At 53.3% G+C, this 19,512-nt stretch overlaps 8 protein-coding genes across 8 annotated transcripts; 4 read left to right on the forward strand and 4 right to left on the reverse strand.

The window, feature by feature from the left end:
- Nucleotides 1-21: 21 nt before the first annotated feature.
- Nucleotides 22-2,502, reverse strand: dsc1 (DSC E3 ubiquitin ligase complex subunit 1; the record flags this gene model as incomplete). The annotated part of the gene is made up of 1 exon (XM_014688571.1): nucleotides 22-2,502. One exon carries the CDS (start codon nucleotides 2,500-2,502, stop codon nucleotides 22-24), a length of 2,481 nt encoding a protein of 826 aa, XP_014544057.1.
- A 727-nt stretch (nucleotides 2,503-3,229) lies between these two features.
- Nucleotides 3,230-3,703, forward strand: G6M90_00g107870 (uncharacterized protein; the record flags this gene model as incomplete). The annotated part of the gene is made up of 3 exons (XM_066131737.1): nucleotides 3,230-3,271; nucleotides 3,385-3,487; nucleotides 3,615-3,703. The coding sequence occupies 3 exons, from the start codon at nucleotides 3,230-3,232 to the stop codon at nucleotides 3,701-3,703; spliced, it is 234 nt and encodes a 77-aa protein (XP_065987857.1).
- A 231-nt stretch (nucleotides 3,704-3,934) lies between these two features.
- On the reverse strand, nucleotides 3,935-5,131 carry erp38 (Protein disulfide-isomerase erp38; the record flags this gene model as incomplete). Its single annotated transcript, XM_014688570.1, has 2 exons — nucleotides 3,935-4,539; nucleotides 4,618-5,131. The coding sequence occupies 2 exons, from the start codon at nucleotides 5,129-5,131 to the stop codon at nucleotides 3,935-3,937; spliced, it is 1,119 nt and encodes a 372-aa protein (XP_014544056.1).
- Nucleotides 5,132-6,032: 901 nt separating this feature from the next.
- TUF1 (Elongation factor Tu) lies at nucleotides 6,033-7,484 on the reverse strand (the record flags this gene model as incomplete). The annotated part of the gene is made up of 3 exons (XM_014688569.1): nucleotides 6,033-7,166; nucleotides 7,227-7,255; nucleotides 7,310-7,484. 3 exons carry the CDS (start codon nucleotides 7,482-7,484, stop codon nucleotides 6,033-6,035), a joined length of 1,338 nt encoding a protein of 445 aa, XP_014544055.1.
- Nucleotides 7,485-8,128: 644 nt separating this feature from the next.
- asaE_10 (MFS transporter asaE) lies at nucleotides 8,129-9,747 on the reverse strand (the record flags this gene model as incomplete). The annotated part of the gene is made up of 3 exons (XM_014688568.1): nucleotides 8,129-8,558; nucleotides 8,626-9,316; nucleotides 9,411-9,747. 3 exons carry the CDS (start codon nucleotides 9,745-9,747, stop codon nucleotides 8,129-8,131), a joined length of 1,458 nt encoding a protein of 485 aa, XP_014544054.1.
- A 1,266-nt stretch (nucleotides 9,748-11,013) lies between these two features.
- G6M90_00g107910 (uncharacterized protein) lies at nucleotides 11,014-11,505 on the forward strand (the record flags this gene model as incomplete). Its single annotated transcript, XM_014688567.1, has 1 exon — nucleotides 11,014-11,505. One exon carries the CDS (start codon nucleotides 11,014-11,016, stop codon nucleotides 11,503-11,505), a length of 492 nt encoding a protein of 163 aa, XP_014544053.1.
- A 1,490-nt stretch (nucleotides 11,506-12,995) lies between these two features.
- On the forward strand, nucleotides 12,996-15,736 carry G6M90_00g107920 (uncharacterized protein; the record flags this gene model as incomplete). Its single annotated transcript, XM_014688566.1, has 2 exons — nucleotides 12,996-13,072; nucleotides 13,144-15,736. 2 exons carry the CDS (start codon nucleotides 12,996-12,998, stop codon nucleotides 15,734-15,736), a joined length of 2,670 nt encoding a protein of 889 aa, XP_014544052.1.
- A 581-nt stretch (nucleotides 15,737-16,317) lies between these two features.
- Nucleotides 16,318-17,652, forward strand: rpl402 (60S ribosomal protein uL4; the record flags this gene model as incomplete). Its single annotated transcript, XM_014688565.1, has 3 exons — nucleotides 16,318-16,522; nucleotides 16,735-16,885; nucleotides 16,953-17,652. 3 exons carry the CDS (start codon nucleotides 16,318-16,320, stop codon nucleotides 17,650-17,652), a joined length of 1,056 nt encoding a protein of 351 aa, XP_014544051.1.
- Between the last annotated feature and the right edge of the window lie 1,860 nt (nucleotides 17,653-19,512).

The raw sequence follows: 19,512 nt of genomic DNA on the forward strand, positions 1-19,512 counted from the left end.
TAAAAAATAAAAAATAATTCATCAAATGGGCGGCAACTCGTCCCTGCAAATAGGACACTGCAGCCTAAACCGCAGCCAGCTCTCCAAACACGCCGTATGAAAGATGTGTCTGCACGGAGTCACCATGTACATTCTCCGCGCGAAGACGCCCGACACGCTGGACTCCTCCTCGCCGGCTTTGACGACAGGCACCTCCAGCACCTCCCTGCAGATGGCGCAATCTATATGCCTGACACCGGTCTTTTCAGCCCCTGCCAGGGCTCTATCCAGGCTGTTTCGTTCCTCGGGGACCACCAGGCCGATGGGCAGGCCACCTCCCTCGAGATTGTCCTCTCGCAGAACAGGGTGATAGTCCCACGCGTCGGGGGTCCAGGACAGCGGCACGCCGAATCGAGGACCGACGATTTGTTGCGCGGCTAGGACAACGACTTGGATCCAGACCCAGCCTGCGAGGAACACAAACGCAGGTACATCGGTGGTTGCGTAGAGGAAATTGTCTTCCTTGACCCAGAAGTAGGCAATAGGGAGGAGGCGCAGGACAGACTGGCCGAGGACAAAGGGCCATGCGAGCGCGCGGCGGCAGTTGCGCAGAGTGTTGCGGTAGATTTGGGGCGTCCACATGGACAGGTAGATGAATGCGCAGGTGTTGAGGAATACGGACCGCGGGCGGGGGTACCATGTTGACGAGGAGATGGCGAGGAAGGAGACGCAGAGAGAGAATAAGATGAATCTGCCGATGATGGCTTGGAAGGTTGGTGTTTCTGGGGTGGAAGGGCTGCTGCGGTTGGCAGTGGGAATGGCAGAGGCAGCCGCGGCAATTTCAGCGGATATATCTTGGTCCGAGGGGATGATGATGGGTGTTTCAACGCGCTGAGAGGCCGTCACTGGGCCTGGGAGTAGACCTGGTGTAGGAGTTGCAGCGATGGAGTTGGCGGAACTATCTTGTGCGGTTGTGGTGGATGAGGAGGACTGATCGCGACGGCCTCTGCTCTCGGGGAGTTGGACTTCGTATATCTTTGCCAGGAAACTTCCTCCAATGGTCATGCTCAGAAACGAGGCAAACATTAGTGCCAGCGTGGGCAAGAAGGTGGCCGCTGCAGAGGACACCCATGTTGCTGCGGCGGTGAAAGTCATTCCATCGACAATCAACATGGCGCTGATGGTGCCGAAGCTAATTCTGCCCATGGTGGACGGCGTGAAGGATTCCTTCATTTGGTCTCGGAGAAGACGGACTTGGCCGAACACCACCAGTGCGTAGAGCAACAGCCATGTCTTAATTTGATGCGTCTGTACTTCCTTCTTCATGCCGACGAGATGATCGGCTTCACTGAGCGGGTAATCCGGCGGTCCTTTGGTCTCGAGAAAGAACGAACAGTCCGGGGAGTATACGACGGCGGACATTTTGAGCTTGGGTATCCGTGGGATGGGTGCGCCGACGGGATACTGGAGCTCCGACTCTATGGCGTTGATGGTGTCTCCCACGGCTCCTGGAGCCGCGTCTTGGCCTTCGGTCGGCTTGGGAGGAATGGGCGGATGAACCTGGGCGTACATGATATATTCGCAGTGCGGTGAGGGATACGCTGTGTACATGGGGTTTTCAATGTCCGAGTTCCACGGCATCCGTTGATCGACGTAGACGTGCTTCTCTTTGCGGCGGATGACGCGGGCCAGCGTCTGGTTCAGCAACATCTGGCTCGACTGGAAGAAATCCGGGCCAGGTGACAAGTGCGGCAAAGCAAAGATGCCTTCAAACTTCTCGCTCGTCGTCGTCATGAGGATGACGCCCTGCCGCGGCCAATGGACGCCCCAGAGCTTCATCTCCCAGTTCAAACCCGAGCCAATGGTGTCCTCGATGGTAGCTGTGCCTCTCAAACTGCGGATGATGCCGCCCGACAACGGCGCCATGTCCATGGACAGCTGTTCGTAATGAGTGAGCGTCTTATTCCCACTCAGTCGGAGCATCATCCTGCCAGCATTGCCCGTCACGTTGCGCGCCCACTCGACCTTGTGCGCCATCCATTCCACCTCGGGCACGCTCCTGGACAAGTTGTAGCTGTCGTAGCCGCGGAAAGCAGAGCCCGGCTTGCGAACCCAGTCCCCATGGACGGTTCCCGAGGCATTTGTCCACATTGCCTCTCCCTGCGCCACATCCCAAAGCTGATGGCCGTCCACGGGCGGAACAGCATGTCGGCTCAGCTTCAGACCCTTTTGTCTGAATGTTTCTAAATCGTCCCATGCGAAACCGTCTGTTTCCCTGAAACCCGTAAGGTTCAAATGCTTTGCTTCACGTCCATCGTCGGTGGTTTTGTTCTGGGGCGCAAAGTCCCCCCACCTCGTCGTGTTCAGCACGTGGAGGGCATCTCGGTATCGCGCGAGTCGATCAACAGCCAAGTCGGACAGGGCAAGAGATTGGCTTCGGTAGTCGCCTTCTGGGAATAGCATCCACACGAGAAAGAGGATGAAGAGGACGGCACCTGCTGGACTCTGCGCTGGAGAAGGCATGTTGGTGGCCGATGTGGTCTCGGACGCAGCGCGGGAAGAAGGGTTTGTGCTACGTCGCCACCATGATATGCTGCGCGGCGGGAGGCACTCCAAGCAGGATTGCGGTTATGTCTGCAATGGCGGGTTCAAGAGGGGATGAGAGAAAAAAAACTGAAACGTTCAAGGACAGAAAGGGTAGAGGATGTGCAGCAGGCCGGACTGGTTAAAGTTTATGAGGAGTGTTGGTGCTCAAGCCTCCTAGTCCAGGGACGTTGTCGCTTACTCAAGTCGGCAAGTGCCGTAGCATGCGGACCCCGTCAACTGGCGAAAGTAACAGCCGACAACCAACGTCGGCGGTGGATGGTCCAAGTGCCCAAAATTGCTGGGAAACCTGCGGGAGCGGATTCAGTCATGGACGCTCTCGCGTTCGGTGATTGTCCGTGGACCGTGGCAGAAGTGGCCCAGAATGCACTTGGGCACGCACGCCCTCGTGCCCTCGTATATGTGGAAAGAGACATGGACTCCGTTCTTTCCATAACTGTTTGGGGTACGGAGCACGTACCTAGGTACCTAGGTATGTACGGGGTGCCGATGGATGGATTGATTGACTGGTCGCATCTGCCAAACCACTTCGAGCCCACCCACGCTCAACCACCATCAACGGCTCTCCAGACGCTGCCTACCGCCCGTCGTCAAACGCTCAATGACGCACGCAAAGTCGTCTTCACCATAATCACCAAACCCCGCCATGTCCTCAGCAGACCCCGGGTCCAGCGCCGACAAAGCCTCCGTACGCGACGCCCTGCTCCCCCTCATCCCCCTCAAACAATACCCTCCTTGCCTCCCTCCCCTTCAGCCACCTCCAAAATCTCCCCCTTATCAGCTCTGACAAATCTCGACCAGACGCCCGATAACTCCAACGCCGATGTCTCAGCCGCCGTAGAGGACTTGTTGAACACGCTGTCCAACAAATTCGCTAGCGTGTCGTCCGAGATATTTGCCAAAAGTGAGTTTCACACCAAAATCATCCCTTTTGTACTCCCTACACACAATCACTTTTTTTCCCCGACCCGAAAATCTCCGCAAGACAAGACCAGTTGCTGATATGAGACATTGATGGTCAAAATGAATAGTGGACGAAATGTCGCGCAGACTAGATAATTTAGAGGCGGCCCTACAAGAGACCAAGGCAAATGAGAGCTCAGGCTCGACAAAGTCTTGAGTGTGTTTACTTTATGAAATGGCTGATGAGTAACATTGTACATTTTGCAAGTTTTCTTTTTAATTCGTTCGATAACCTTTTAATGATTCCATCTCTATGTACCAGTCAAGCCTACTGGCGTGTATTGCTTTACTTTCGTTGCACATGTGACGTAAAATGTCCTCGGGCCTATGCTCCCAACACGTTTCCTAATTTGACCACAATTCATAGTCCAGTCGGCATATCCATCATTTACAGCTCGTCCTTGAGCTCCTCGGCCTTCTCAGCAGCCTTCTCAGCGAAGCGGCGCAGAACATTGGTCTTGCTCTGAATCTCGTCACGTTTAGACGGGGCCAGGCCACCCTTCTCCAAGATGCCCTCGAGTCTTGAGAGCTCCTTGGAGACATAATTATCGCTCTTGCTCAGCTTGTCAAAGACACGGACATAGTACTTGGCGTAGGCATACTTGGCATCGTCGTTGAACTTCTCCACGGCACTCTTAACCTCGCCGACAATATCCTCCAACTTGGCGCCGCCGGTGAACTTGGCAACCAGCGCGTCAAGGACGGCAATGGTTCCAGCAACACGGTCAACACCACCGCCGACAACGCGGTGCGTTCCAGCCTTCTCGTTGATGAACTTGATGAAGTCGTCCTCAGAGCGGGCACCATCGTAGCTCTCGCCCGTCTTGCTTCCAGCTTGGAACCACTTGATGGTCGGGTAAGAAGTGACACCCTGTTCGGTGGCCACGGCTTTGCTGTTGGGAGCTTCGGCATCAACCTTGCCAATGACAACATTGGCCTCACCGACGAAATCGGCAGCAAGGCTCTCCCACGTGGGTGCCAGGTTCTTGCAGTCTAAGCACACATTGTTAGCAACTCCCAAATCGAGCCGCATCACCCGCTCGAGATATGCACGCAGAGACAATCACTTACGCCCGCACCAAGGAGCGGTAAACGCAACCAGCACATTCTTTTCACTTCCGACAGTCTCCGCAAAGCTCTTATCAGTAAGCATCACAACCTCGCTAGGCATCTCCAGCTTCTTCTTAGCCTTGACCCCAGCCTTCTCCGTCAGGAACTCGGTCAGGCTCTCCAGGTCTCGGCCAGACTTGTACTCCTCGGGCTTATCTGACTTTCCGTCAAAGTACTTGAGCGTAGGGAATCCCTGGATTCCAAAACGCTTGCCCAACTCCCGCTCGGCATCGGCATCGACCTTGGCAATCTGTACCTTGTCCTTGGCGTGTTCAAAGGCGACGGCGAGCTCCTCGTACACGGGAGCCAGGCTTTTGCAGTGGCCGCACCAGGGGGCAAAGAATTCAACAAGTGTAGGCTTTCCCGACTTGAGGACTACCTTGTCGAAGTTTGCAGGAGTAAGATCCATGACGGCGGATCTGGCGGTCGCAACGGCGGCCACGGCGGCGAGCACGAGGCTCTTGATGAGGACCATGCTGGGCGAACTTTTAACTTAATTGGAAGAATAAAAAATTAGCTTTCGGCCGGGATTTTGAGCAATAAAGAATCGAATAACTGTACTTTACAGCAATAGGTGATGGAACAAAGGTCTGCGTGGTTGAATGGCTGACAATGGCTGTTGCTTAGAAATGAAATGTGTCGAGATGGCCAGCTTGCAGTAAGCTTCCTTAGCGGCGTTGAAACCATGTCCAAACCATATCTACCCCACGCAAGCTCTCTTGGCTGGCGCCAACGTCGGGGTATGCAATCACGTGGAGATAAGACGCCAGTAGTTTGCCACGCAGATAAGCTCCTGGCTCATTCTGGGACAGAACACTTATGAAAAATACGGGTGGTTAATTAGGTTGACGCCCGTTTGTAAAGCACGTTAAGAATTGCAGTCTTGTCAAATTCTCAGTTCGTACAAGAGATTGAAGAGCTTTGCCTAAGGCTGACCTAAGCTCCTGCATCCGCCCTAACTCCATAAACTAGTAACAATTCACCTCACCTGCTTTCTCCGATGATTCCTAGTTCACGTCATCACCAATTCCAACACAACATACTCATGAAACAAATATTGTGTGTTGTTGTTGAATTTCTTGCATTACTGATTCCACCCTATATGCCTGTCTAAAGTACAAGTATCAAGACAATGGGAAGAAGCAGAGTGGAGAGATCTCCAGGGCCATCCTGGGAATATACAAAGAGCTCTTTTCGCTCAGAAACATGGGAATTCGTACATCTTACACTCAACTCGACCTCCTATTGTGTCGCTTTTAGAATTGTCAAAGGAACCTCCTCCTTTTAATTTTGGTGCCAATAGATCCACGGTCGCTTGTGGTATTTCTACTCCTCTCCGATCCTTCTTCTAGTCCAAGATGATGGTGATGCCGCCTTTACTTCATGATACGGGTGCACAGACCAGTAGCAACAGTCTTACCACCCTCACGAATGTTGAATCGCTGACCAACCTCAATGGCATTAGGGTTGGTCAGTGTCACAACCATCTCGACGTTGTCACCTGGCATGACCATCTTACCCTGAGCATCTTCCGTACCTTCAGGGAAGGTCAGGTCGACAGACTCGTCAGATGTTCGGAGGTAGAGCTGGGGGCGGTAGTGCTCGTGGAAACCGGTGTGGCGGCCACCCTCTTCCTTGGTAAGAACATAGAGAGAGGAGAGGAACTGAGTGTGAGACTTGACCGTGCCAGGCTTGCAGACAACCATGCCGCGGCGGACATCCTCCCGGCGGACACCACGGATGAGGAGCCCGGAGTTGTCACCAGCTTGCGACTGGTCGCAAGACTTCTTGAAAGTTTCAATATCCGTAACCTTGGTCTTGATAATCTCCTTGCCCTTGCCAACGAGCTCGATTTCCTCATCACGCTTCAGGACACCACGCTCAACACGTCCAGAGACAACAGTACCACGGCCAGAAATAGAGAAGACGTCCTCAACAGACATGAGGAAAGGCTTGTCCAGGCTACGCTCAGGGGTAGGGATCCACTCGTCAACGGCGGCCATGAGCTCGTCAATCTTGTTGTTGCCAATCTCAGGTTTCTGGTTGTTCAAAGCGCAAAGAGCAGAGCCCATGATGACAGGGGTCTCATCACCCTCGAAGCCATAGGTGCTGAGAAGCTCGCGCATTTCCATCTCAACGAGTTCCAACATCTCGGGGTCATCAATGGTATCGACCTTGTTGACAAACACTACAATCTTCTGGACGCCAACCTGTCGGGCAAGGAGCAAGTGTTCACGGGTCTGGGGCATCTGTCCGTCGGAGGCGGCGACAACAATAATAGCACCATCCATGTTGGCAGCGCCAGTAATCATGTTCTTGATATAATCGGCGTGGCCAGGGCAGTCGACGTGGGAATAGTGACGGTTCTCGGTAGCGTACTCGATGTGCGCGGTCGAAATGGTAATACCACGCTTGCGCTCCTCAGGAGCCTTGTCAATGGCGCCATACTCGAGAAAGTTGGCAAGGCCCTTCTCGGCCTGTCGCTTGGTGATGGCAGCAGAAAGGGTGGTCTAAAATAGCCATTGGTTAGCTGTCCGGTATTTCGCATGGCTGTGTCGTTCTCCTCCTACCTTGCCGTGATCGACGTGACCAATGGTACCTGGGAATCAACATTAGAGTTGGTTTATTTCAAGAGAACATTTCACAGGCATACCAATGTTGACATGGGGTTTGCTTCGCTCAAAAACGGCGTATGATCGGTAGATGTTGAGAATGCCAGAGGCGGTTTGGGGTTTGATGACCGTCTGAAGGGGGTTAACACGGCCACTGCGCAAGCCGTGCCGCGCAGTCCGTAGGAACGGCGCAACAGATCTAAAAGCAACAGACATTGTGAAATAAACGGACAATTGAAACCAGAATACGCCGATTGAAGAAGAGAATGAATGGAGGATTGGTGCAAAAGGAGGTGATTATGCTGGAGGGTACAATTGTATTGGATCTTTATGGAGACGCCGCTTCGAAATTTTTATGAGCTCCAATGGACTGCAGCTTGGGAAAGGCCCATGACAGGGGCCAGTCGTGCCTGCCGCTACGGCGAGTGGCAGCCAGCGCATCACGTGAGGTCCCGTCAACGGTGAGAGGCAGATCAGGTATCTGGCTATCGCGCTGTCTACTATAATATACGAAAGTGTGCTAGCATATACTTCTAGGTGGGCAGATATTCTACCGTTGACCATAGCTGTACAAGAGGAGCATCACTCTCAGTCGTCCGATTTCAAATCAGTTTAAGACAAGGTTTGACGACACTCAAGACGTGCGCCTACGTATTATAACACACCTTGAAGTCCTGATCACATTTCTATCAATTAAGAAGGCCTCGAAAAGTTCTCAGCATCTACCTGCTCTCAATTTAAATACATGACCGCTCGCTCGATTATTACTCTAAATTCTGAATGCTTTTTTGTCGCACTACCATCTGCTCGCTGGTAACCTTGAGCCACCGAGCAGTAGATGAATGAATACTTTTCATGGTTCAAAACCTAACCCACAGTTTGAAGCCTGTTTGAGATATTCGTGCTGCAACAATGCCAGTTGTTCCAACAATCATGAACGCTCCAGCAAACGCTTTCAGTCCAATCTCGCCGCCAGGCCCCTGAAGAATGGCACCAGCAATTGGAGCTGTGACCAAGCCACCAACAGCACCAAATAATTGGCCAATGCCGTTCCGATAACCGACTTCTTCAATTGGCGAAATTCTTGCCACCAAAGCCCCCAATAGCGCGATGTAGGCGCCGGAGAAGAGGCCAAACAACAGAGAGAAAGCAACCGTTGCAGCGTCATTCCCTCCACCTGGGATCCACAGAACCATGATGAAGATTCCAGCGCCATAGCAGGCTAGCGAGAAGATGTTGAAGAGTCCAAATCTATCGGCAAGGAGACCTGAGCCCGCACGGCCAATCAAGCTGGTCAAGCAAGTTAGAAACAAATCAGAGTCTCGGGCAGATGTAGGCAGATTCATCACGAGCTCACCTTGCAGCGTTGTAAAACGCAATCAGATTTTGAGCGAGGGAGTCTCGCATTCCTTCCGCTTTGGCTACAGTAGGGATAAAGTTGATTGGTGTATACAGACCAAACGGCACCAAGGAAAGACCAATAAGCAACAGCAAAAACGTCTTTTCATGAAATGGCCGTGCCAGAAGTTCTTTCGAAAGCGCCTGGCGTCCATTCACGTGTCGAGCCTTGATGGTCAAGTTGGCCACAATGAGAAGAGCCAAGATGATAAAGGCAGCGCTGCGCATGGCCCACCCATATCCAACAGTCTTGATGAGGTTGCTGAGCATGATTGGGAACACGACGCCTCCAAGACTGGACCCGGTGGCGAATATTCCAAACGCCGTGCCACGACGCTTCTTGAACCAGCCGCTTACAGAGCCAATAGCCGCCAAAAAGCTGGCAGAAACACCAATGGCGCTGCAGAGTCCCTGGGAAAGCATGAACTGATAGTACTCGGACGATAACGACGCCATCATAAGACCGAAGACGTGCAAAAAAGATCCAACGAGGAGCAAGGATCTTGGACCATGGTTGTCAAAGATTCTTCCTGTGAATGGCGACAAGAACGACATGAGAAAGATTTGCATTGACGGGATCCAAGCAATCTGACTTGCAGTATACTCCTTGAGAGGTCCAGTTTGGTAATACTCTTGGAAGGTCCCAACACCTAACAAAGGGGGTTAGCAATCTACGGCTTGCAGTTTTGAGAATCATACATGGTTTGGACATGGCAAAGCGTCCAAGGGCATATTGTCACTCACTATTAATCCAACCATAGCTGCAAAACGAAACACACCAGGCGCCTAGCACCACCAGCCAAGCCTCTAGGCCGCCATCAGGAAAGTCGTCGTCATCGTCGGTGGAATCGCTGAGCTCTTGGCTCGCGGTTTCAACATCACGACGAGAAGCTTGACGAGAGACTTGACGCGAGACCTGTTCACCCGTTTCAGCAATCCATTCACCTTGTACCATGGCCGCATCTGACTCAGCCAGTTTTTGCGTACAGTGACTTGGCGTCGGCGCAAGGGCGTCTAGACCGGAATCTGAACCATTCAAAGTCTTGTTGACTTGAGCGGTTTGGTCCAACTTTTCCGTCATCTTGTTTCCAAGACGGCCTGCTCCCTGACGTCCGTTACAGTGCTAACTGGGACAGAAAAGATGGGGAGAAGGGCAGTTTCCGTAGGAAAGCGTGGAGAGGGGACCGGTAACGACTTTTAACCAAGCCTTTAGCAGCGGCAACTTTGCCGGGCCGGCGGCCAGCATACCCAGGTTGTAATGGAAGATCCTGTACAATACATATGTACGTTAGTGGCTGCAGCACCTCGGCCCAATGGTTCAACTACAGTACATGTATTATAAACCAAGGTACGGCTGTGTGGGGGGCCATCCCGCGCGTCGAGATTCTGGTTCGTTGGGAAATCAAGGTCCGTCCGCCGCTAAACCTTGGCCGTTGAGTCACTGAAGAATTTGATGTGCCTGAATCGCGCCATAGCGACCAATATCGAAGCCCCCACCTGTGGAGAATGGGGACAGAAGAAGAAAGGAAGAGTCCTTAATACCGTCGCATTGCGCTGGCTCGGACGGGCAGCAGAGGCTTTCTTTTTTTCAGCATTGTGACACTGATTTTGTACGGGGGAGAATGATTCGTGATGCCCGGCACCTTCTCGAATTCTCAGGACGGCACCGCTGGCAGGCATGCATTGATGGCGCCTTGTCACTCCGGCGCACAAAGGTGCATTGCTGACGGAAACCCAAGCACGAGAAGCCGAGCTCGGGACCACGCACGCACAAGAAGACAAAGGCGCGTTGCGCTGCCGAAGCACTTGACGTTTGAGGGTCGATGACCACATTGAGAGGTTGCCTTTGAACGTCCCCCGAAGAGACTGATATTTCTGTTCTCCATCGGCCGGGAACTCGGCCGCCCATGTGTGGTGTTCCACCGGTGTCATCGGAGGAACCCACCAATAGGCTTGCTGCATCAGCAAGACCTGGGCACTCCGGACAAGGAGTCCCCATGGGAAAAGAAAAAGTTCTTTTGCAAGAAAACATTGCCAATCTCACGTTTCCATGTTTCATTTCCGTCTTTTTCCCACTCCCGATCGTGTTTGAGCCGGGCCAAACTCTGCATCGCCGGAGCATCCATGGTCTTCAACCACCCCGGAAGTCACAAGTACTTACTCCGTACTCCGTACATACCAAGGATCCACCTGCCACAAACAATTTTCTGTCGACTACATCTCACCTCCAGTCACAGGCCGTCCCAAGACGCATCACTACTCTTGGCGCAGCGAACAACTCACCTCGCGGCAAACTCAGCCATCATATTCCCACCCGGAAGCGAATCGACTCGGGCGCAACGCCATCATGGACCAGCAAGCAAAGCCCGTCGACGCCGAGCAGCCGCCGGCGCTCAACCTCCTCGGCCAGATCGTTGCGCGTCTCTCCGAGTATGGGCAGAACGCCACCAGCAACATCTCGCAAGGCTTCAACAGCATGACCCTGCAGTCTTGGATCCGCATCGTCGTCATCGCAGGCGGATACATGCTCCTCCGGCCATACTTCCTCAAGGCCGTCACCAAGGGCGCAGTAGAGAAGATGGAGAGGGACGACAGGGCAGCGCGCGGCGAGGACGACAAGCTGCCTCACCCGGAACTCACGCCCAACGAATACCGCGGCATCAAGGAGAAGCTGTACGCGGATGACGACAATGCGGGGGCCGACGGTACCAGCTCAGATTGGGGTCAGAAGGCGCGCGTGCGGCAACGAAAGATGCTGAGGGAGCTGTTGGAGGACGACGAGAGGCGAAGGGCTGCGCTGGACGAGGATGCTGATATTCAGGAGTTCCTGGAGGATTGAGAGGGCGGCGTGGACTTGGCGTCTGGGCGAATAAAGGGCTGCTCACGTGTAATGTTATCAATGAGTCTGTGAAAATGAATTCGTGGCCTTTACATGAGATGAGGAAGGTGTGAGGTGTGCGCATCTTGACTACTTGTTTTCTGGGCGCAGTTCGTCTTGGCCGGGATTTTATGTCTGGTCAGTGTGCGGCTGTAGTGGTGGGTTTACGGAGGCTGGTTTTGCTCGCATGAAGATCGGTTCTTGTCGTGCAGATGAAGCTGGGGCATGAGCTGATGGGAGCATTAGCCAACTTGGCGGTTTAACCCAGCCACTTTTCCCTTGAGCCATGGACTCTGCCGGAAGTACTTGAGCGGTAAATACCGCTCAATAATGGTAGACCATAGCCATCATGCCCGCGTGAAATGAACATTGCACCAACTACGCACTGCACCGATCAGCGCAGCGTGAAACGCATTTGTTGCCTCTACTCTAGGGTAGTGAGATGTGGCGTTGAGTGGTTTGACATGACATGTTTGGGATGGGTCCTTGACTGCCCGCGTGTCAAGCGACAACCAGGGCAAGGGGTAGGAATGCAGCCCAGAGTTTGAAGTGGGGCCACGGGCGGGCCGCCCGCTGAGGGGTCACTGGTGCTTGTGCCAGTGCCAATGCTGACTTTTCATCTTCACTGTTGAGGTGTGCCACGGACCAGGCGCAGGCTTGCCAGGGGCTGCTCGGAGCACTGGGTAATACAGACTTCAACGCTTGATCCCGTCGGCTCCGTATCGTGTTCGGTGTCCCGGACGCCCGTGTGTCCAGGTGGCCTGGCGCAACCCGACTCCTTGGTCAAGTGCTCGTTCTGCAGCGAGTGGCCTGTTGTGTGCCCCCGATGCCCCCTGGCGCTTCAATGGTCCGCCTTGGAATCTTCTTTGTCCAGCCCTTCCACGCCCGGCCCCACCAACTATGTCATCGCTGCTCCTCCGTACATGGGGTTGGCTGCGCCTCTAACCACCTGTTCTGCACTGTGGTCTTGGACCTGTCCCCAACCCTGAGCCAGTCTCACCAGTCATAAATCAGTTCTGGTTCCCATTTGGCACTCCCGCGACGACCTTGGTAGAGCACCTTCTTTGTCTTCACCGCTGGCTCCTGCCTTCGTGCGAGTGCCTTGCCCCATTTTGCATTGCTTCACTTGCTCCTTCCGTCTGCTGGTCGCTCGCCCGCTCCTGCCTTCCTTACTGGTCAACCGGTGCGGCCTTCTTCACCGTCGCTCACTGGCCAGTCACTGGTCACTGGTCACTGGGCATCTGGAGCTTCGAATACCCAACTGGCCCAACCTCCAAGTTCGTCGATTGGTCGCGTCTTTGGCTCTCCAACCGCGTTTGGCGACAATACTGCAGGCATTGCTCCCCGTCGGCAAAGAACTAGCTACACCAGACCCCCGTCCTTGAATACCATTGACTAAAAGATAGCTGCAATGCCTAGTGTGTGGTGGAACCCGTGAGCAGAAATTCAGCATGGGAGACTCGCTCAATATCCAAAACATGCTCGAGACGGGCTACTTTACCACGTCCAGAACTCGCAGCACTGACCCGTCAGTGTAGTCCTTCATGGTGCAGTTATGGCCACGTTTCGCAGGATTTACCTGCTAACTGATCAATATAGCCCGGACGATTCCTCTCGATCCCCCGGACCCTCGCGTTATGCTCCCCCAGAACCCGTCCCTCCACCAGTGCCTGTACACGGTCAAGTCCCTAGAACGGTATACCTTGCACCCGCGCCGGAGCCGAAAAGATGGCGTCCGCCGCCGCCTACTGTTGAAGAAGAGACCGAGTCTCTTGCCAGGGAGTATGGCTCGCCTGCAGCATCTGTGGTTGCCGAGGAAGAGCCACAGTGCAGAGGCGATGTTGACCAGAAGTATGTCATGGAGGATGTTCATGAACATAACCCCGAGAGACGTTTCGTAGTCGTTCCGGAATCTGCAAAGAGACCAACTCCCTCTGCAAACGACAGGCCCAAGAAGGAAACTCGGGACGATACACAGGATCGAAGAGAACGCACGTCCTCTCAGCGATCGCCAAGACCAGAAGACATCTACGGCAAACGAAAAGATGCTGGCAACGGATCACGATATGGACCGGACCGTCGGAGAAGCCAGCAAGATCTGCCGGCTATTGATACCGAACTGGATGACCGCCACGAACCCGAACATCATCGAACCCGATCAGCGGCTACCGGCCACAAACCAGATTACTTCGATCCTCGCCAGTCCCGTCCCTACGGCGATTACTTACTGTCTCCAGATGTCATTCAAAGTGGAACCAAAGGACGCGAGAAGAGGTATCATGGCATGAGTCAACCCTCTGGGTACCATGGACGGTCGCCATCCAGTTCGAGTCACAAGTTTGAGACAAGCCGCGGTTCAGACCGCGATTACTATGGCAAAGATCGCGCATCGTCATCGTCCGCAAGGCGATCCAATACGGATCTGGATGGCAGCCGGTCGAGGAGAATGACGAGTGATGTTGACCCCCGATACCGTGACGAGTATTCATACTCCAAAAGTGACAGACGAGATGCTTCTTCCTATGGAAGCTCTGACAACTCCGGCCTCAAGCGTTCTCCTCGCTCCTCTAGAGAAGCGAGTCGTTCTGGAGATGAATATTCTCAAAGTCCTCGCAGCTCCGGTTATCTGCCATCGAAACCAGTGGTACTGCAGGAAGAAAAGCCACTTCTCCAACAGGATCGGAGGGATGATGACCCAGGACATGTGCGGTCCTCCTCTCGAACACCTACTTTTCCGCTCATGGCTCAAGCCGCAACCGCAGCCACTGCCGCAGCTGGACAGATGATGAATGATGCCTCAAAAAATGCGCCAAGAGAGCCCACCATAATGACACCTCGAACCAACACTGGCACAACAAGAGCCTCCAACACTCTGCTCCCATATCCCGAGGACGATCTTCCACCCGATGTTGGCCTTGGCATACAAGACAGTAATTTGGACGCAAGACACCCAAAGTTTGCTGACACGGGATCTGTGTCTATGCCTGAGCCACCGCCAATAGTTGCAACTACCACAGGACGCTCCTTTGACTCAAATTATGATACTCCAACAACGCCGTCGACAGCTGCAGCAATGCCGCCGGCTTGGCAGCCGCCGGTTTTTAATCCTGAGAAGGAGGGAGTTCAAGCTGAAAGACCAGTCGGCGCCTACAGACGGTATTCTGAAAGCCATGGGAACGACACAAGCGATAGCCTGCCCGAATGCCCACGCCAGAAACCTGTTGCAGGCATGGTAGATTGGCTCACTCTTCCCCATACCAACTTCAACATATGTCCTACATGCTACGGCTCGGTGTTTTCTACAACGGAATATCGAACATTTTTCAAGCCAATACTTCGACCATCCGATGAACCAATTGCGTGCGATTTTGGGGTCTCACCTTGGTATAGAATAGCATGGTTGTTGACTGTGAAGGACGATATTCCCGATATGCGGCTATTGCAGCAACTTGCTACCATTAATTCCGCTCCCAACCGAGAGCCATGTCCTGGTACCAAAAAAGCGACCCGGACTTGGCTTACTGTTAAGGATCCTCATACACGACAACCAGTTACTGACTTCTCTGTCTGTTATCAATGTGCGCGATCAGTTGAGTTGTTACTGCCAAATCTGACTGGCGTCTTTGTACCAATTGACGCCAGACCAAAGCAGGATGTGTGCTCTCTACACTTTACGCCGCAACGGAAACAATTTGTTTTGTTTTTTGATGCCTTGGAAACCACTTCTGATAAGGCCCTTGAGGCTAAACAACCACCGAATGTGGATGATTTGGCGCGAGATCTGTGGCACTTGACTGTGGGTTCCAAGTGCCGTGAGGACAGTCCTGTGATGGATGGATATTGGCATACGATGCAGTTTCTGCCCCAGTTTACCGTGTGCGGCAACTGCTTCTATGACGTTGTGAAACCGAAACTGGGAGACGGAAACGTCGTTGCACGAAACTTTTATATGAAGGCACAAAGGTTGCCTTCGGCTACATGCCAACTCTACTCGACTCGAATGAGGGACATTTTTAGACGATCTTGCCGCAGGAATGATCCCAATTACTTGGAGGAAAAGGTGGTTCAACGACGACGTATAGAAAAGGATATTTACGAGAGGTTAGTTAAACTAGACCGAGCTAATGTGAAGGCTTCGTGGAAGGAAGAACAAGTAGAGAAGCTTGTTGAGGAATGGAAGCGATGGGAGTAGAAGCAGAATAAGGAATAAGGAACATGTTGTTGGGTTTACATATATGCGAATTATCTGATAAACCTGATGATGATATAGCATACATTACGATATTATGATGATATGATGGCATAATAATGGCAGCTAGTTTTCGGGATATACGAACATCTTGACCAACGAAGTTGCACCCTGCTCTCAGTCGATGTGATCAGATGGGCATGCACCCGAGTGGGGTTGAGCAAGGGAAGAACTGTGGAAGTTGCACAGTGACTTGACATAAATATACTGTATACGGAGTGGATTGTCTTGGGTGTGATTGGGAGGCGGGATGTGGCCAATGAGAAGCAAGAACTCGTCCCTCGCTTAAGAAGTTGATTTTTAGGGCCCGCCCACCAAAATTTACCTAGGGCAAAAATTCGCTCTGGTGAAATTATCGTGAGCCCACTCCAGTTGCACCCTCCTCCATCCACCAAATTTCACGCCGCCCGACGACCAAGGTAAGACTGACTTGACTGTCTTTCCGACTGCGACCGCAAGCCGATATTTGGTGTCCTAACTCTGTTTTACTATTCACAGGTCCAAGTCCCCCCCAAACCGTCACAATGGCTTCGCGACCTACCGTCTCTATCATCGGCAAAGATGGTGCTCCCACGGGAGCCACCCACCCCGTCCCTGCCGTCTTCACCAGCCCTATCCGACCGGATATCGTGCAGCGAGTTCACACCGGCATGGCCAAGAACAAGCGCCAGCCGTATGCTGTGAGCGAGAAGGCTGGTCACCAGACTTCTGCTGAGTCCTGGGGAACTGGTATGTGCTTCATGGAAATTTTTGAAATTGCAGCGAGGTGGGCATTTTTCCTGTCTGGATGTCGATGGCCTTTTACTCGGAAGTGAGAAAAAAAATCTGGTTTCCGGGTTGGTCTGAAACAGACAGATGGGATTGAGCCTGCTCCTTTGAAGACGTGGATTTCCCCGTGATTGTCGTTTTCGCCGGAAACAAGGATTACTAACTTGTCATAGGACGTGCTGTTGCTCGTATCCCCCGTGTCTCTGGTGGTGGTACTCACCGTGCCGGTCAGGCTGCCTTTGGTAACATGTGCCGATCCGGCCGCATGTTTGCCCCTACCAAGATCTGGCGCAAGTGGCATGTCAAGATCAACCAGGGCCAGAAGTACGTTTTCCTGCCACCGCACACGCAATGATTGTTTCCGCGACTAACCAAACATCTCTCATTCCAGGCGCTACGCTACCTGCTCGGCCCTGGCCGCCTCGGCCGCCGCCCCTCTCCTGATGGCCCGTGGTCACGAAATCATGACTGTCGCCGAGGTGCCCCTCGTCATCGACAGCGCCGTCTTCGACTCCGCGGCCGTCTCCCGCACCGCCCCTGCCCTGGCCCTCCTCAAGGCCGTCGGCGCCGGCCCTGACCTCGAAAAGGCCAAGAACTCCAAGAAGCTGCGCGCCGGCAAGGGCAAGCTCCGTGGCCGCCGCCACCGCCAGCGCCGCGGGCCCCTCGTCGTCTACAACCCCGAGGTGGACGGCAAGGAGCTCGTCAAGGCCTTCCGCAACATCCCCGGCGTCGAGACCTCGCCCGTCTCGGCCCTCAACCTCCTCCAGCTCGCCCCCGGCGGCCACCTGGGCCGCTTCATTGTCTGGACCTCGTCCGCCTTCAAGGCCCTCGACGACATCTACGGCTCCACCACCGAGGCCTCCGCCCACAAGCGCGACTTCTTCCTGCCCTCCAACGTCGTCTCCCAGGCCGACCTCACCCGTCTCATCAACTCTTCTGAGATCCAGAGCTCCCTCAACGCCCCCAAGGGCGAGGCCGTCACCCGCCGCTCCGCCGTGCAGAAGAAGAACCCGCTGCGCAACAAGCAGGTTATGCTGCGTCTGAACCCGTACGCCTCCGTGTTTGCAAAGGAGTCTCAGAAGAAGCAGTAACTGGCTGCTTCTGAGTGCGGGGTGAAGAAGAAATGAAGAGCTGTCCTTACTGGGTGTGCAGCGGGACAGAAGGGAATGAAACGGGGGGTTGGTCTTTTTAATGGCTTTTGGTACTTATGTCGAGGCGTAATGGCTTCCGGAACGTCGGCTCTTGAATGAAATGAGATGATTGACTTTATATGCGTTCCTGCCAATGAAGTGAATGTCTTTGAGTAGTCACGGGCGACTTGCCTGCCATGGCTGTCGATATGTAGTCATAAGAGACACCTGTTTCGTTATCCGTCCGTGTCCCAAGTTGAGTGATGCATGTTCCTCTCGATGGGTACAGATTTGTACGTGCCACGATTGTTGCCGTGATGAGATGTAGTTTTCAACAGAACGTTTTAAGCCCATCTCCGACCTGGACCTTCACTGCCGCCGTAGCATCCCCGATGACACCCCTGATGATATGGATGCCCTCATCTGTGGCACATCGCCAACGTCGGCCGTGTCGCCCACGCCAAGCCGTAAACACAGCCGCGTTCCTGAGCACGCAACACCCGGCCATTGTCTTGAAAAGCCATCTTTTCCTTACTCCAATCCCCTCTTCGGGATCCGTAGTAAAATCAAACCTCACACATCCCCGTGCCATCTTACTCACGATCTTTGCAGCTCCAAATACACAACTATCAGACGGCTCCTGGGAAAAGTCCAAGACTCCAAGTATTGCTCCGTCTGCGAGGGCGTGGCTCGAACTCGGGTCTCGCTTAATGCGATAGGACTTGAAGAATATGCCACGCAAGTTATCTAGCCATGTGGCTCAGCCTGGTGTCTGACAGCCGGCGAAGCTCTTCCTTCCACTCGCCCTGAGGATGCGAATGTTCTTAGAGACTAGGACCTGACGTGCCAGCTTGGTTCTGCGGCCTTGACACAAATTTTTAGCAAACCTACCCTAGAAGATATTGGGATTTCTATCCGGATGCCAGATACCAATGGCTAGCTTAATCGCCTGGAGAAACCATTCGTGGAGGCATAGCTGAGAATGGCCATTCTTACAGTGAAAGGGACGTACGGCGTACTCGTATACCGCGCTGTGCCGACAACCAGTAGGCGAGATGGTTGGAGTCGTGCCGAAAGTATATCCGGCGGCGATATCTTCTCCGTTAGGCGGTCTGTTTAAGATTTCAGCATGGGCAGTCGTCATCTGTGCCGAGGTACCGCCAAGGAAGCGCTAGGTTTCGAAGAATTGTAGGTGCTCGTTGTTATGAAGAAGTCGGTTGATACTTTTGGGAACATGTGACAACTCTCCTGCTGAGTTCCTCCAATTTTCTTCTGAACCAAGATGTAGAATGATAGAACGGAAGAAGGACACTTGTCTCGGTAATGGTAGCTTATATCCAGTGGCGGAGCTGCATTTGACGCATCTTGAAAAACAGACAACGGATATAGTGGAATTTGTGCCTTGGCACATAAACTGATATCAATATCTCTAGAGAAAAGAAATTTGTTAACTGGCAGATGAATATTTCACGTCAAGTTAGACATTGCGGAGGCGTTTACGGCATCACACCATGCACCAGGCAGCAAAATAACTAGAAGGACATTTCGTATCGTACTATATAAGCTGTAAAGGCTATCTGCTATCTGTCCAGGCGTAGGTATGATGCCTCCCATGAGCGGAGGAACCGACGAGTGATGCAGTAGTATTATTGGGTGATTGCCCAATAGCGCCGCTTTTCAATACTGCGCACCACGACAACGTGTATAGAGACTGGTCCTGTTTTACTACGCTTGACTAGGAGGTATGAATCCGGCGATTTGATATGGCATGGGACATCGGCCCGGACACAGACGAGCACCGTGCCTGCTGCGTTGCCGACG

The sequence above is a fragment of the Metarhizium brunneum genome, chromosome 7 (genome assembly GCF_013426205.1).
Source record: "Metarhizium brunneum chromosome 7, complete sequence".
Lineage (NCBI taxonomy): Eukaryota > Fungi > Ascomycota > Sordariomycetes > Hypocreales > Clavicipitaceae > Metarhizium > Metarhizium brunneum.